The following is an 18,124-nucleotide window of genomic DNA, read 5'->3' on the forward strand; positions in this document are numbered from 1 at the left end:
TTCAGATTAATGTTAAGATTTCAGGAATCAAGACTGTAACAGTGACAGTCTTGCACTGAGAGGAAGGTGGATTGCAGAATTCACATGAAATCTTAATTTTATTATTATAATGATATAAATATTCTCTTGTGTGTGTGTGTATATATATATATATATATATATATATATATATATATATATATATATATATAATTTCAATAAGCATTGAATCACAAAAAGAAGGTTGAAATAAACATATCATACCAGAGCGTTGTGAATGTGAATGATTTGTTTATTTTAAACGAGTTTGTAATTATGTGTTAGGTTAGTTCTTTACCTGAAGAAGAGATCAGATTACAGATTTCGAAACGTAGTGTTACCGATTTTTTAGTATCAATGGGCGATGGCAAATGTCCGGAAAAATCCTGTTTCCTTTACTTAACAGCAGCCGAGTTTAAAAAAGATCCAAAACGTTTAGCTTTTAGATAAAAGTGACAAATTTGATGACCACTTCGCGAAATCATATGGGATAATTAATGCGAGCGACGAGTCCCTGCCCCTCGGGTGTCGGAGCCGAGCCCTGATTGGCGGATACGGCGGTGATCTCAGCGCCTCAAATGTCAACTCCGTAAACAACGCAGGCTCCTCGGCCCCACACTGACCTCAGCCCCGTGGCTCGGAGTCATGGACCACTTCGACGTCCTCAGATGCGACCTCAACTACGCCTGCGTACCGAGTCCTCCGTGCGATTCTGAGGTCGACCGGTGCGTTTTTCAACTTTGGGGACGCTCGCCAGTAAGCACGGTATCCGGCTGTGGAGGGACCTCAAATGGCCTTTCTACGTGCGTCGAGTGCGACTATAAATTCGATGAGGTCTTCGACCGACTCGAATACCCTGACAGACCTCACGGCAGCGTCACGGAACGATACTCTTACTACGGTTCAGAACTCGTGTCGGATGTAGATTCCGGGGAGGACTTCTCAGAACTGTACAACTGTTCGACATTTGACGACTGCCACTCGGCGACCACGAATAGGTTTGGATGTTTCGCTGAACGAGATCCGGAAGAACAGGGTCTTCCTTGGATGGTAGACGCAGAAGAGATGACCTTTGTGCAGGACAGCGATGAATATCCTAGGACCACACCGAGAACTGAGTGCGGTGAAAATAAAGGTTGGTGTTTATAATGATTAATAGACCCACTGTACATTCAGGATTTTACAAACACCTTATACTATTTTACCATATTTTGAGAGCTAATCCAAATAGATGGTTGTTTTCTTGCTGAAAATATTGGCTAGTTTGAAATTTAAGGCAACTTTAAAAACCATTTACAGTTCCCTTTTTATCTCTTTCACTGCAATGTTGAATCAGAAATGTATCTTTATGTGTGTCTGAAATTTATGCACGGGGATTTATCAAACAAACTTTTGGCGCCAAACCGAAAATATTGGACGTTTTTCTGGGACCGTCTCCTAGAGAAATCTTCAAATACAAATTTTAAAAGTAATCTTCTAACATTGATTTAAAACCGTGTGTCATGTTAAAGGATAATTATTTTAGCGTTGAACGTGTTGATATATTATTTATCAACATAAACTCTAATTTCAATTAAAATTTTTAATTATGGAACACTTAAAACGTGTAAAAATCTGTTCCGTTGTTTTATTTGTACTAAAACACTTTGGCTGAAGTATCATTGTTTCTCTGAGTCATAAAGTTTATATAAACGCATTGAAATATCAGCTGAAAGCTATAATAAACGCTAGCGTTCTTTATTGTAACCTACCAAATTAGTTTAAAATGGCATTTAATTAAAAACTGTAAAATTATTAAACCAAACCAAGTACAGTTTTTAATGATGTCACAATAGCTTAAACACTTAAACATTTCTTAAAAATAAATCTTGTTCCAACAACAGTAAGTCACAAATAATATTTAAACCAATAATTATAACGCTTAATAAGTGTGTGTATTTTTAGTAATTTTTGGCAGTGTTGCACTTAATAAATGGATAAGTTTACTGATAATTTAATATGGAAAATTACTAAAGACAACGTGGCTTAACACAGAATGTACATTGTGACACATATAGGGTGTTTCAGAAGTCACTATCGACATTTTAAGAAACGTTTTAGGGCCCGGAAGAAAATCCAAACAACGTGTTTTAAATCGGCAAAATATCACCAGCTACTCATATCTGCCTCGTTTACTTTTTTAATTTATTAATTTAAATTATTATTTTGCGTTAAAAAACTGTTGAACATTTTAAATGTTCTATCCAACTGTATACCTATTAGTGAAACCTAAAACACAATAGTCGATATTTTCCGAAATTCACAACGAAAATGGCAACCATTCAAAACCTCTGAGCAGAACTAACTTAAGAACGGCTGTATCGAATTATACAACAATAATTATTCTCAGATATTTTTTTAACATATAGAACATTTGTTTTTGGAACAGGAATGTTCATGGTTCAGAAATGCCAGAGAAAATTGGTTGCTCTTTCATACAACAAGTCCGTGACACATCACAACAGCTGTGTGTCAGATTCATAAAATGTATCTTTTTAATCACGTCAATCACTAATCGGAAAATATTTAAATTGCCTTTTAAAATCAAAAAGCTTTTATATTATTGTTTGAGTGAGTTTTCGAAGCATGCTATTTTTGTTGAAAACAGCTAGATGGAAATGAATGTATTGACATATTTTATTCGTTACAAAGTTTATAATATACAACAGTAATTAGTAACTAACTGATGTGAAGCTGATATCTTTCAATTTGATTTCGTAAACACACCTTACCATTTTGCTTGAGATATTGGCTATGCTATATTTATATTTGCTGTATTTAAATTATATAAATTTATATAATTAGTGGCACATGCCATACAATTTTTAAAATGTTAATGTCAGAATGGGAATTTTGGTCCTTTTTGTTATCCCACACCAAACTACCCAAACTTTTCTATAGATCTGTATATACAGTGAGAGTTAAAAGTATGGTTACATTCTGTTTAGTTTTTGATGGATGAAGATGAGGGGTGGAACTCGGGACACCTTTCTAGGAAATAGAAGTGGACATTTTAGTCACTGTTATAACTTTAACCATTTACCGAAATGGGGTTTGTTGCGGGACGACTCAAAAAGTTTAAATGTAAAGACCCATTAAGTGACACCTAATTTGAAAGGTCTTGATAAAAGAAGAAGAACAGTAGAAACTTGAGCTTTATAATATAAACACTAGTACAAGTAGTACAAGAGTTTGGCGTTCCTGAATTGTGTATAAGGAAACTGTAACAATAATAAAGAGATTCAACTCAAGAGGTAATAAAAGAGTGAATTCGACTTTTCAATCATTACATAATTGAATTCATACGTGGATTCACTATGATAACATTTATTTTAGATGTTTTTGCATAGCTATAAATTGCCAATAAGATGTCAGAAAGAAATTTTCTAAGCACAAATATTTGGATTCTGCCTCTATTTTACGAAGATAAACTTGTGTGTGTGTGTGTGTGTGTGTGTGTGTGTGTGTGTGTGTGTGTGTGTGTGTGTGTGTGTGTGTGTTTATTTATATATATATATATATATATATATATATATATATATATATATATATATACATATATATAGGTATAAAACTCGAAATGCTTTATATTTCGTTACTTTTCAGTGACATTATCAAAAGCATGTATAAAATAAAATATAAACAAACAAAAGAATGAAGGTTATAAAATCATTGCAAACAACAAAATCATATGGTATCAAAACAAGTAAATTAAACATGTTACCTTTCCTAAACACAGAGATAGATAAAATGTTTGAATAATAAATTTAAATTCATTGTGTCTCAAATGTAATCCAACTGGTGATTTTAATGTTTGTTTGTTCATATGTTGTTAGTAATAATTTTTTGTAGTCTTTATTGTCATAATTTTGAAACTTCTTGATGCCAATTAGAGAGAAACAATTTTCAAAGGTTTTATTGTGTTGGACAGCATGTGCAGATACGGGTCTAAGTAAATTTTGATGTCGAACATCGGCACGATGATTGTTCATCCTCAGCCTAAGTGACGTAGATGTTTCTCCAATGTAGTCTTTAGGGCAATGTTGACAGGATAATTTATAGACTAAATTTTCACTGTTACATGTGATGTTTTCTGCAATAGAATATTTTTTTGTGTAACACAGCTTTTGTAACAGTTTGTAGATTGCATCATACTGCATATTCCACAGCGTGATTTATTGCATGGATGGCATTTGTGGTTTGAAATTTTGACTGCTGTCTTAATCTTTAATATATTTTGGATGAACTAATAGATTTTTCAAATTTGGTGGTCTTTTGAATATATATATATATACACACACATATATGTGTGTGTGTGTGTGTGTGTGTGTGTGTGTGTGTGTGTGTGTGTGTGTGTGTGTGCACACACATAAACCTATGTAAAACAGCTGATGTCTATGAAAATACAAAATGTTTGCTGCTCCCGGCTTGTGCAAGCTTACTTTTAAAGTGGTCGTATTCGCTTATGCGGTGACGGATTTCGATGAAAAAAGTACCGGTGGAATTTGTCAAATAGTTGGTGTCATGTTATAAATATACTGGTTATTTGTTTTTATTTAACTTTAAATATTTTCAACAGACGCCATTTTGTTAATACAGTATTTTTAAAATATCACAATTATGTTTGGCAATTTTCCTCTCATCTATTCAAATCTATGTATCAAATTTGGTTTCCTCAATGAATACAAACCTTATAAGGTTCTTATAAGGTTTGTATTCATTGGTTTCCTTAGCTTAAATACTTCTAGAGATATTAGCCTAGTTTAAAAAAAATCATAACGGTGGCTAGCGGCTAAACGACACATTTTTCGTTGTATATATATTTTTACGCTGTGTGTCGACCTCATGGTGTAAAAATTATGCCGTGAAAAACAATTTTATTTCTTAGTTACAAAACTTGTGGTTGCAGGCAATCTGTAGAAAGGGAATTATTTGTCCTTTACGTATATAATTGAACCATCCACTTGTTTCATTATATTGTACAATATAGTGGAGGGAAAATATATTCCTGCAACCAAAGTTTTTTTACTAAGAAATAAAACATTTTTTCACGGCATAATTTTTACACCATGAGGTCGATACACAGTTTGGTAACAAAAAAACATAAATAAAAATAATTATTGTAATAATACAAAATAAAATAAATTATACAAAAATATTGTACTTGTACAATTTAAACATGTTATTGACACTTTGTGTTTCACTAACAGGTGTAACTTCAAAACTAATAAAAGCCTTTATGTTCGTAAATTATGTTCTTTAAACAAAGAATTAGTTGTAATAATAAACTCACCCACACTTACACATCAGCAATGCACATTTTCACCGGTTGCTTTTCATAAGTTTACACTTTGTTCTGATTATATTACTATTATTTGTTATTCTTATATTTTATTGCTTTTTATTTGTTATATTGTTACTTGTTACTGCTATTGTTGTATGTAATGGTTGCCATTGTTTCACTATTCTTGGTTGCCATAATATTGCTAATTATACTTACCATTAGGTTATTCTTTACAATTGTTATTGAGTATATGTTCTTATATTGTTAGCTGTACCATTGTTGATACAAATATTGGTGTTTTAGTTTTTTGAAACTGTACTTGTCTATTTGTTTTTTTATAATATTGACTTTTTAAATTATTATTTTATGTTTAGAATTGTACATCATGTAACTGCTTCACCATTAGCTAGTAATAAATGCAGTAAATAAATAGCTAAAGCTGCCTGTATTGGGAAGCGCAGGGGTTTCCAGCTGTTCGCAAGTCACAACAATAAAATATGTACCACGAGTGGGTGGTAAGGGGGGGGGTAGTCGCGGTCTACTGTTGTGGAAGTGAAAAAGCTAAAATCAGTGCCTTAAAAATACAAAAAGTATCGATTGTTCTCCTGTCATCATTGGAAATTAGCGTGTCTGGCACTAAGTGTGTGTTAAGACTCTCCCGAATGGAAAGCCAAAACCAGAACTAACAAACAATTTTAATTTCTACCTCAGATCTCGGTTAAGTTTGATGGTAAATTGTACCGAATGGAAAGCCAAACCGGAACCAGTAAACAATTTTAATCCCTACCTCAGATTGCGGATGAGTTTGATGTTAAACTTTCCTAAATGAAAAACCGACCGGAACCAGCAAAAAATTTTAATTCCTGCCTCATATCTCGGTTAAGTTTGATATTAGATTTTACCGAATGGAAAGCCAAACCGGAATCAGCAAACAATTTTAACCCCTACCTCAGATTGCGGGTGAGTTTGATGTTAAACTTTCCTGAATGTAAACCGACCGGAATCACCAAACAATTTTAATTTATACCTCAGATCTCGGTTAAGTTTGATGTTAAATTTTACCGAATGGAAAGCCAAACCAGAACCAGCAAACAATTTTAACCCCTACCACAGATTGCGGGTGAGTTTGATGTTAAACTTTCCTGAATGTAAACCGACCGGAATCACCAAACAATTTTAATTTATACCTCAGATCTCGGTTTAGTTTGATGATAAATTTTACCGAATGGAAAGCTAAACCGGAACCATCAAATAATAATAACCCCTACCTCATAGTGCGGATGAGCTTGGTGTTAAACTTTCCTGAATGAAAAGCCGACCGGAACCAGCAAACACTTTTAATTTCTACCTCAGATCTCGGTTAAGTTTGATGTTAAATTGTACCGAATGGAAAGCCAAACCGGAACCAGCAAACAATTTTAGTGCCTACCTCAGATCTCGCTTAAGTTTGATGTTAAATTGTACCGAATGGAAAGCCAAACCGGAACCAGCAAACAATTCTAATGGCTACCTCAGATCTCGCTTAAGTTTGATGTTAAATTGTGCCGAATGGAAAGCCAAACCGGAACCAGGAAAAAATTTTAATCCCTACCTCAGATCTCGCTTAAGTTTGATGTTAAATTGTGCCGAATGGAAAGCCAAACCGGAACCAGGAAAAAATTTTAATCCCTACCTCAGATCTCACTTAAGTTTGATGTTAAATTGTACCGAATGGAAAGCCAAACCGGAACCAGCAAACAATTTTAGTGCCTACCTCAGATCTCGCTTAAGTTTGATGTTAAATTGTACCGAATGGAAAGCCAAATTGGAACCAGCAAACAGTTTTAACCCCTACCAAAGATCTCGGTTGAGCTTGGTGTTAAACTGTACGGAATGGAACGCCACACCGGTACCAGCAAACAATTTTAACACGGTGATTAACAATCCAATCCTAGAACGGATTTTAGTTATAGATAATCGCTACCTCAGTAATCGAGTGAACTCGATGTTTAGATGTCCAGAGAATGTTTTTGGGCTAAGGATTCCAAGACCTGTCAATTGACCAATGGCTTGCGATAGTTTTCAGAAAAATATTGTTGCCAATATAAAAAGCCAACAAACGATTGAAACAACAAAAAGCCCAATAATATGAATACCTTTTTTCACCATGTCCGCGTCTGTCCTCCTGGTGACCCCCCACTGATTGAAGCGATTTGGGAATGAAAGCTCCAGTAGTTAAATAACAATGACTTTCTTTCTTCGAAGTTTGTTTTTGACGATGGAGGGATTGTGAAGGAAACAGGATTTTTTCCGGACATTTGCCATGGTTTTAACATTTGTCAGTGATAAAAGAAAAATCTGTGTTGTGTTTAGTTTTTATTAAGTGCATGATTTTAGAGTTAGTGAAGTTGACACACTCACAAAACGCTCTGGTATGATTTTTTTTTATTTTAACCTAGTTTGTAATTATGTGTTAGGTTAGTTATTTACCTGAAGAAGAGATCAGACTGCAGATCTCGATACGTAGTGTTACCGATTTGTTTATCACTAAACTATGGCAAATATCCGAAAAAGATCCTGTTTCCTTAATAATGAGTATAAAATGGAGAATCAATAGCCTATACAAGGTGTTCATTTGAAAACTTCAAACTCGTATGAAAAGTTTTATAGCCAAAGTATCAAAATTCAGTAAACACTTAGGGAACAACAAAAAAATATTTTCAAAATGGAAAGCCAAACCGGAACCAGCCAACAATTTACAATTATTAGTCTACAAACTACTGTACTACTGCTAATAACAACAAAATTACTCACTGAATACTGTTGTAAATCTTTTGTAAACTTCAAATCAAATGTTCAAATTGGTAGCAATTCTTGTTCAACCAAAAAATGACCTATTTTCAAATTCTTGCCTAACCTTTCTAAAAGTTTCTCTGGTTTAGCGTCTGCACTCAGCACTGATCCTGTTTTACAAGTCTTGGACACCAGTGGGATGTGTTTTAAAAACTACTGATTTCAAGTGACCCCACAAAAAAAGTTGATGCTCTTCTACCGATCCAGTGATCCGGGTAGTGTGCATCTAGCCATTTTCGCACAGGAAGAGCATGTTTTATTTTCAACAAGATGGAGCTCCTCCAGATTTTGTCCTTACTATACACTCCCGTTTACAGAATTTTGATATTTGGGCTATACATCTTTTAATACGAGTTTGAAGTTTGCAAATGAACACCCTGTATAAGCTATCAGCCTGCAGGAAAGACAAGCTAAAGTCCGTTTGTTATTCTTAGGATTACACGGCCGACTTATGACTGTCATTAAAATTTCCCAGTTTAAAGCGCGTCAAAAGACGCATTTCAAACCTTAGCCTTGCTGTGGGAAACAATCTTCAGTTGGCTTTTCACAGGGAGACTGAAATGTTCAAGATTATATTTGTCCTAGCCTGATAAAATTACTTAGAACATCCTCTACCATCAAGTCCTCTAAGTCAATAAAAATAAATGAACAAATCATTTTAAAACGAAGTGTTATTGGCGTACCGTATGCAATGAAAGTAGCTTTGTATTCATTAATAGATAGAACCATAAATGCAACAGATAAATATAATCCTTTGCAAAGTCAACAGAAAAGAACTAATTTTAGAAGTCTCTAGAGAATGGACACATCTACTATGGTAAGGAAATGCTAAAACGAGTTCTATGTTAAAGATCTCAATGTTCAAGATCAAACGTTAACCAAACATACAATTTGCTTGTTTATTCGGGTTCCTGTTGGATTTTTGGTAATGAAAATATATTCCTAGTAATTATCGCGACTTGTACTTTCAGGAAACACTCGTAAGGAAAGGACAGCATTCACTAAACAACAGCTACAACAGCTCGAAGCGGAGTTCCTGCACTCCAACTACCTGACAAGGCTGAGAAGGTACGAGATCGCTGTGGCTCTGGATCTCACCGAGAAACAGGTAGGTTATTTTCAGCATACCACTTGAAACATTTCAGGTGGGATTTGTCGAACAGCTGTTACTTTGCACCTTCCACTTTGAGTTCCTAATAAAAGATGTCGTAAGGAGTCTGATGACATTGAAGAAGTTCGTAAGCTGTAGGTCTGACAAGGCCCGAGGGGAATGAGATTTTCTTGAATATGTTTTGAGAATTTCTTGAATATTTTTTCAAGAGATTCCTCACTGTTTTGAACTTCTTGAATCGCTTCACACAAGTGTAGTCTGCAGATTTAGACATCCACCTTATGACATTTACCGTTGTTATCAGGGCCGTAGACAGCTTTACCGGGCCTTGAACAAAACACTCGGTCCCCCCCCTCCTCTCACTTATGGTTCTACCACATTTTGTTTTCCGTATAGCTATATATATATATATATATATATATATATATATATATATATATATATATATATATGTTATGTTATTACTCCACATTATAGGGTCATCTATATACTAATATAATGAAAAGTAACTAAAACCCTTTAAAAATGTTTTTATTGACATACACGTGTTTCGGTATTCAACACTCATCAGTGTACCTCTAAATAAATAATAAATATTTAAATATACACATGTGGACCATTTAAACATATATTAAATTTAAATGACACAGTTGTAATTTTTGATTAGTAATCTGTATTTAATATTTTAATGTTTTCAAAAATTGGGTTTGTCTTAATTTTCGGATTACTATTTAAAATGTTATGAGGGTCTTTATTATAATTTAGATAGATATGTAATTCTTCTTTTGTGTTTAATTTCTCTCCTTTCCTTTCGATATCTAAAATTTCCATGTTCTTTTCAATATTTGTGTAGTTATGGTCAGTTTCCAATAGGTTTTCAGCAAAATTTGATTTTATTGTAGACATGTTATTTGTTTTCAAAGCTTGTATATGTTCTTTAAACCTTTTATTAAAATTTCTACCAGTTTGCCCATTATAATAGCTTTCACAGTCACTACAGTTAATTTTGTATACTCCAGATTGTTTGTATAGTTCTTCTTTATCATCATTTTGGTTCACTTTGTTTTCAATAAGTTTAAATTTATTATTTCTTGATTGGAAAAATAAGAATAAGAGAAATAAGGTTTTATATATAAATGTTTGTCTGTATGGCCTTTATAGACTCAGAAACTGTTTGACTGATCATTATTAAAATATTTATGTATATCTATTTTTCCAAGTAGAAGGTATATGGGTATATGCTAGACCCATTGATGTAACTTACCACCGGGCGGCGCTGCAAAATATAAAAGTTATCGAAGCGCCTGCAGATTATAAACTGCAATTACGAGACAGTTACGTATATTAAACAGCCGAACACTATTTACAGGCGTTAAGTTTTTATGTATATTTGTCTTAAAGTTTAAGCTTAAAGCTTGAGTATTAGACCACTTTATAATAAAGTACATGTACGTATACAATGGATATAAACATACACTTTTGATAGATTTTCTTGATCTTGGTAACAAGGTAAACTCTACATCGGCGTTGGAAATATAATTCACTTAAACCAGAAATGCTCATACACGGTAAAGCTTACGAAAAGAGTGCGAAGCCGCGGGAAACAACTAGTGTTTCTATAAATACAATTAATATAACTCCAAAACTCTTTGAGGGCTTGAAAAAAATTTACAAACAACGCTTTTATTAGTTTACATTGATATACAAAACATCAATGATTGATTTTCATTTATTAGATTGTCTTCAGGGAATTTGCGACAGTGTTTTAATATGGTTTACTTGATATTAAATTTTCATTGGCTTAGGAACGGCTATAATTATATGCTTTAGATGTCATTTTTGGTAATATAATAGTTCAATTATGTTTATATGTTTTCCAAATTTAAACTCGTTTCTTCAAACTACTACGGAGTTATAAGAAGTATTGTATTGGCCTACCAAATCATTTGGGGAGGTATGTGTTGTTCGTCGCGGAACACACAGTATGACATATAATTAAAACATGACATACCGCAAACTCTAATGCAATGAAGTTGATAGATACTGTACCTCATGTAATCATCGGACTAAAAAAAATATATAAATTATTGTCATGAAAAAATATATTTTTTCGGTCGAAGAAATAAATGTGACAATATAAGGATAAAAAAACGATAAAATTTAACGTAGCCATTATTAAAAATGGGAGATTCCCGACATTTTACTTACAGTGAAGAATTTTTATTTTTTTTTTAAGTTTTATAGATATTACGTTGAAATGTATGGTTATACCTTATTATTTATGTGTTATACGGGGTGATTCCGACAAAAAAAGCATTTTTTCAGGATGGAGGATGTGAATACAAACATTGTTTGCCCAATATACATGGGGTACAATACACATGGGGTCCAATACACATGGGGTACAATACACATGGTTTACAAAAGTTTCGTTTCCGATAAAATTGAGAATTTGTGAAACACGTAGTGTTTTGCCTTTGAGATTCGGCCAGAAAAACGAGAAGCTATGACACTAAATGTGTTTTACTTCTTGATTACAAATATAAGAACCTATTCAAGCAAACAAGTATGTAAAAAAATTATTAGGCAGCAGAAGTGGGAAAAACCCCGACTCTCAAAATGTAAGACAGTCTACGTTACGTAGAGCCCAGCTTTGCATATACACAAACGATTTTTTAAATATATCCCGTAGTAATATTTTGTACATTATTGTTCACAGTATGTGGTTATTTTATGTGTCCACTACGTGTTTCCTACATGGAGGCGTTTAACAAATTCTTGCGACCCCACGTGTATTGGACAAAAAATATTTGTATTCACATCCTCCACCAACCCTTACAAATGCGCACTTTTATCGTAATCATTCTGTTCAGATGTTATATGAGAATACTGATAGAAAATGGTCCTACAACCAAGTACAAAGTGACACGAATTTAAAAACAATTAAAACATCAATTTTGTAATACATTTAGTAAAACCACAATAATTGCCATTGGAAGCTGTAGTGCAGCGCAATCCTAAGCAATGTTGTAATGTAACTTGCAAGCTGTACTCGTTTTTGCTGATTCATTGATCTCATGTTCATATTCGTAGCTGGTTGAGGGCCTACAATAAAACCCAAGGCTTGAGAAACTGCATTGATTGCATCATTGTATACCGCAGCATATTCATCACAATTTTGAAATTTGAAAATGATCTTTTCACGCTTGCAACAGTTACAAAAATTAGGATTGTAATACACATGTTTGAGAACAACAATTTGTTTATTCAAAAACTCAATTTATAAATTTCTCAATTTCAACCTTTAAATTCAATATTATCATCTACAGATAGGCCAAGTATTTCTATATTTTAGAACCGAGTCACTAATTTACGATTTGATGTCTTCTTCTGGCATACACCTGAACGCAAAAAGACTGAAGAGCCTCAAGAATCTTTTAAGTGGTTGAAACCTCAAATTAGAAATTTGCTGTATTTTGGTATGAGACTAGAGGCAGAGATAACTACCGTACTGCAAGACACAGAACGGTGGTTTATGAGCACTTGCCTTCTGAGGCAGTGCTCATTTCATCAACAGATTGCCAAATTCTATGAAAAACGCCCAAACACCCAAGGCGTCAAAAGCTCGTTTGAAGCGCTTTCTGGTGTCAAATGCATTCTACAGCGTTGACGATTTTCTGGCGTTTAACTGGGAGATCGCCCAATTCGATAACTGACTCCAGCGCTGGAAGTGGGTTGAGATTGGCGAAGGATGAATGAGACTTGAATGTATGGACAATGATGTAAGTTCGGACGTGGTGGTAATGTGGAGTGAGAGTTTAAAATTTAGAATAAATTATGACGTTTGCCATACAATGTGCAATTGTTACGAACAGTTAAAGATTTTATTTGATTTGATTAGATTTGAAGATCTACATTTACCTCATCTAAATTTCCTATAGCCCATTTCTTTTAAACAAGGTTTTATGTTTTGACTACCTCTTGTGTGATTTCATCAGCCATCCTCTTACAGACATTCACCTTCTTGAATTATATGGTTAAATAATCGAGCCTGACAATATGTTCGGCTAAAATATAATTTACTGTACATATTCCATATCCTTCATTTCGAAAATGCCTCCTCAGTTTCGTGTGTGAAAAATAGGTATTAAATGTTCCTAAATAAAACATTATATTTAAAGAAAACTAGGAGGTTTTGAACAAAATGTTTGTTAGTTATTACTGAAAAGCGATTTTGAACACTACATCATGCGCTCTCTCTTGTTCGATCACATACTTTTACAATAAGTTAATTTTCTTTTTAACATCAGGAATCTAAACACGTGTACATTTGGGAGTTTTATGCAGCATGTTGAACTATATTCTGTTCATCATTAAACCACCTGAATCTTGAATTCGTTTAACGTTAGTAAGTCTTCAGCAAAATAAGTGCAAACAAACCTTGCGTGGCTTGGTGAGGTAAAGCTTGTTAAAGAAAAAAAAGAATTAACTAGTAAATAAAATAAACAGTTGTGTAAGTGTATTTATGTTTCTTTTGTTGACATCCACAATAGTATTTAGAGCACTATAAAGCGGTTCCATTTGTGTATATTCCATTCATAAAACGAAAATCTATCGACTATACAAAACAAAAATAAAGTAGAAAACAATTAAGGTTTTTCTGTTTTTCTTGCATAGCAAACATTAAGATGGTCACCAGTGCTTTTGATCCGTGTTATCTGAACTGCGTTTGGGAATGAAGCATTTGTTTTGTAATTACGCAACTTGAAATTGTCGTTGCTCCAAAATGTTTAAGAGGGAAAGAAACGTAAGAAAAGGACGGCTTAAGGTGTTAACAAGACCATGACTAAGGTCGGTTTAAGTGTTACCAACACAACAGGAAACGTTGCCATGGTGGGAAGTGTTTTAATATGAATGTTGTTTGGCTCCAGTTCACCTTCCTCTTAATGCAGCGTCTTGAATTTGATGCTGTAACAGGCTTGACTCCTGGAATCTGGAGCCATGTTCATCTAAAAAGTAGACGACGATAAAGCTCAAAACGAATAACTACCATCGTTTCGACAAAGAGACACCTAGATTAAAAATATAAAATATAGTGTAATCCAGGTGAATTGGCATTCTCATTGTCTCGGTTGCTCCACTGTGCTTAGAGATCATGTCAGTAACATCTTAGTGCACTCAATTGTGCAATTAGGTTACTACGCGTCAAATATTGATAATTATTACTCCGTCTGTTCAAAAATGCTAGGCAAGTTTAACTCGGCTTATTTTTATGTACAGCCAAAATATATTTCCTTAGCTCGAATTTCTGATTAGATCAGCGGTAGTTCGGTGATCGATGAAATGTTAAAAAAATATGTTCAACAGTCGATTTATAAACGTATTGTTCCTGTTAATTTAGCACCTAATCATTATAGTTGTACTTTTTTATGTGGTCATTTATACACATGTCTCAATAAGATGCTCTGCATGATTAAGGAAGTTATAAGATAATTAATTATAAGTGTTCAACAACGAATATGTCAGGTTTGTTGCGAAATTTGACGAAAATAATAATAATAGAGTTCTTGCAGCTCAATGTATGGTTTATTTCGTTAGGTATACACATTTTCTAAGTGGTTAATAGTATATATTTTCTGTACAATTTCCACGTTAAACGTTAATCAGACAGAATATTCTGTTTGTGGTTGTTTCCACTCAAGCGTCCAATTCCCTTCTCTGACGACTATTTACGAAAGTAAAGTGTAATAAAAGGAACAACAATTTTGGCTGCCACCTCCAAATTTAAGAATTCTTAGGTATTCTTAGAATTAAGAAGTTCAATTCATTCGAAACGTTAAACATGTTTCTGTTTCTATTATAATGTTTCAATGGTGAGTTATACAGATTTACCAGTTTTTAAACAACCGTAGTCTAAAATATTACAAAACAGAGAACAATGGAATATTGTTAGTATTTTTCACTTAATATTATTCATGCCAATGGTATCATTCCACGTAACAAATTTATATAAATTACATTGTAAATTCATGCAATTGAAAATAAGTTACAGTGCATAAACACACACACACACACACACACACACACACACACACACACACACACACACACACACACACACACACACACACACACACACACACACACACACACACATATTACACACACATATAATATTTAATTTCATTTTATAGCAGGAAATCCAACATCCACATCTCATTCATCATTGTTTTGATTAGTATCAATATCCAATTCGGTCCTTCTGACCTTCTCTAATATCAGAGGTATCATATAACTATGAGTAACCGAAAACTTTGTGGGAATTAGTGAGGGACATCTGCAATAATCATCACCAGGACTGTCTGGATTGGGAGATTCTGGTTGGAAGCTGTGTTGAAATTTGAACATTGGGGGTGGACAAGATATTATTAAATATCTCTCTCAATAAACCTGATTGCGTCTCTTATCCGGATGTATATGATTGTATGTGCAAGAAACAATTCACTCTAAGTTGTAATATGATCATTCGACAATAGATATTCTAATAAACTGTACATTCACACTGATGCGTTGAAAGCTTAACAAATTGGAGATATTTCGTATTCATTTATAACCGCATCGACCATATTGTATGTTGACACTGCAGTGTCCTTAATGAGATAAAAAAATTAAAAACTATCTTATTCTGTTAGTTACAAATATGCTACTAAGTATATGCATGGTTAGTACCAGTAAAATTGTTACATCAAGAATTACTACAAGAAAATACCGTATTCAATAATTTTGTCAATTATAATATGTTAATATCAGATAACAAACCCTACATCAAGATTGTAGCATTTAAGAAAATAATGTTTACGCATAGTAGTATAAACTATTACAGTATAATACATTACAGACCAAGTTTTAACTGAGCTGAAAGATATATTTATAATGTAAAAATAAACTGGTATCATAATAGTATGTGGAACCAAGATCTATATTATATTCATCAGAGTTTAAGAACTAAACAGTGCTAGGTTATTTACTAAAATAAAATTTATAAAAAGAGTACAACATATATTTGATTTATTTGTATTTATTATTAATTGACTGCTATTTGCTTAACAGGTGAAAGTGTGGTTTCAAAATCGAAGAATGAAGTGGAAACGGACCAAAGGAGAATTAGTCAATGAACAACAACCCATTCGGACACTGAAAACATCTGGAAAACAGACCAAGAGCTTTGCTACACCAAATTTAAACCACATCCATACAAAAACAGCCCGAACTTAATCTTAGATACATATGTTATTACGTTTACGATAGTAAATATTTAGTTATTAATGTTTCCATGTTTATTTTATTTACCCTTTTTGCTTACTTTGCTTGTGGGCCACCAAGCTTGCTGTCTTTGTGCCCTCGATATTTGTAAACCTGAGAGAGCACAGTGTTTGCACGTACTTTTCAATTTCTGTTCGCTATATTATCGTCCTTCCCAGGTCTACAGAAGGAATTATATAAATTTTTCTACATCTGATCGTATCCCTTATAAATGTAAAACGATCCGCTGTTCCCTTAATAGTTTATAACGGCACGTAAGCATAGAATAAGCTCAACTCCACAAGCTCATTCTGATGTTAGAATACTAGGTCTGAAACAAGCTTAGTCTTCCAAGCTCTGGTCTATGAGCTTTGTTTCAGACCCTTTTTCTTTACTGAAACAATGAAAAAAAAAATAGAATGGAGTTTTATCTCTATTCCATGTTATATACTTAAAATAATTAAATGCACTTCTAGAATTATTATTATTATCAGTACCATCGACCTTGTACTGTATCGACTCTCCCCTTTATTCTGTTTGATAAGATCCTCGCACAGGCCAGTGGCCCATGAGGGCGGACAGAATAAGGCTTAAAAGGGGGTCGACCTGTCCTTAAAAAATAAAAAATTATTACACTTTATGGATTAATATTTTATAGCGGTTTTAGATACTAATAATACTGATGTTGAAAAATCATTACTTGATGTGGAACCAATCTGGTTAACTGGTATATCCTAATAGAATTAGATTATTTGTAAGCTTAAGAAGTAAGTATTGAGATATGAAACCAATAGGCTACTGACATAGTGTATTAAATCATATTTAAGTATCAAATAAGCCTACATTTATGTGAGCAATAGCACGGGAGATATGGATGTATGATACGAAGTAACAAACATGGGAGGCGGAAGGACAAAATATACCGACTCCTTTAAGGGCCCTTCCCGTTATATAGGAACCCTTAAAGCTTCTATAAATAAAATATTACACTTAGTTAATTGTTTAAAACTTTCCCGCTTACAAAGCGATCCTGACGAAAACAATGAAAATCCGAGCAGTGCTACTTTTTATGTAAAACTATAAAGAAAAATATATATTTTTTAAGCCACTTTTACTATGAGTGGTATATAAACTACAGTCCAACTTAAATTTGAATATTTTATGTCAAATCAAAGCGTGACAATTGGAAATTTCCCAGGTCTGGGAGTCGAATTCTTACCCAACTCGCACGACCAAAACGATGAAACTGGCATCATTTGATGAATACGGCATTCTATGGCACTCTGTACTCGCTGGTAAAACATTTACGATTGTAGAAATGTAACATAAAAAATAAGAATGCCTGTTAGTACACAGGTTTCTCAGTTACATCTGTTTTCTTTCAGACAACTCTATCCAATTAAACCTAATAGTTTCTTTACGTACTACGCTAAAAATATTATTATCATTAACAAGCTCCCTTAACCAACATTTAAACGTTTCTTGTGGTAACACTTTGAGGTATTGAGGGTACAAGGTCTGCCCAAAGTAGAAGCCCT

General features: G+C 33.6%; 1 protein-coding gene across 1 annotated transcript; it reads left to right on the forward strand.

The window, feature by feature from the left end:
* The first annotated feature begins 663 nt into the window (after positions 1–663).
* On the forward strand, positions 664–16,614 carry LOC124369673 (homeobox protein ceh-19-like). Its single transcript, XM_046827725.1, has 3 exons — positions 664–1,153; positions 9,145–9,281; positions 16,395–16,614. Exons 1-3 carry the CDS (start codon positions 664–666, stop codon positions 16,557–16,559), a joined length of 792 nt encoding a protein of 263 aa, XP_046683681.1. The 3' UTR covers positions 16,560–16,614.
* Positions 16,615–18,124: the final 1,510 nt, after the last annotated feature.

This window comes from Homalodisca vitripennis, chromosome X (genome assembly GCF_021130785.1).
Source record: "Homalodisca vitripennis isolate AUS2020 chromosome X, UT_GWSS_2.1, whole genome shotgun sequence".
Classification (NCBI taxonomy): Eukaryota; Metazoa; Arthropoda; class Insecta; order Hemiptera; family Cicadellidae; genus Homalodisca; species Homalodisca vitripennis.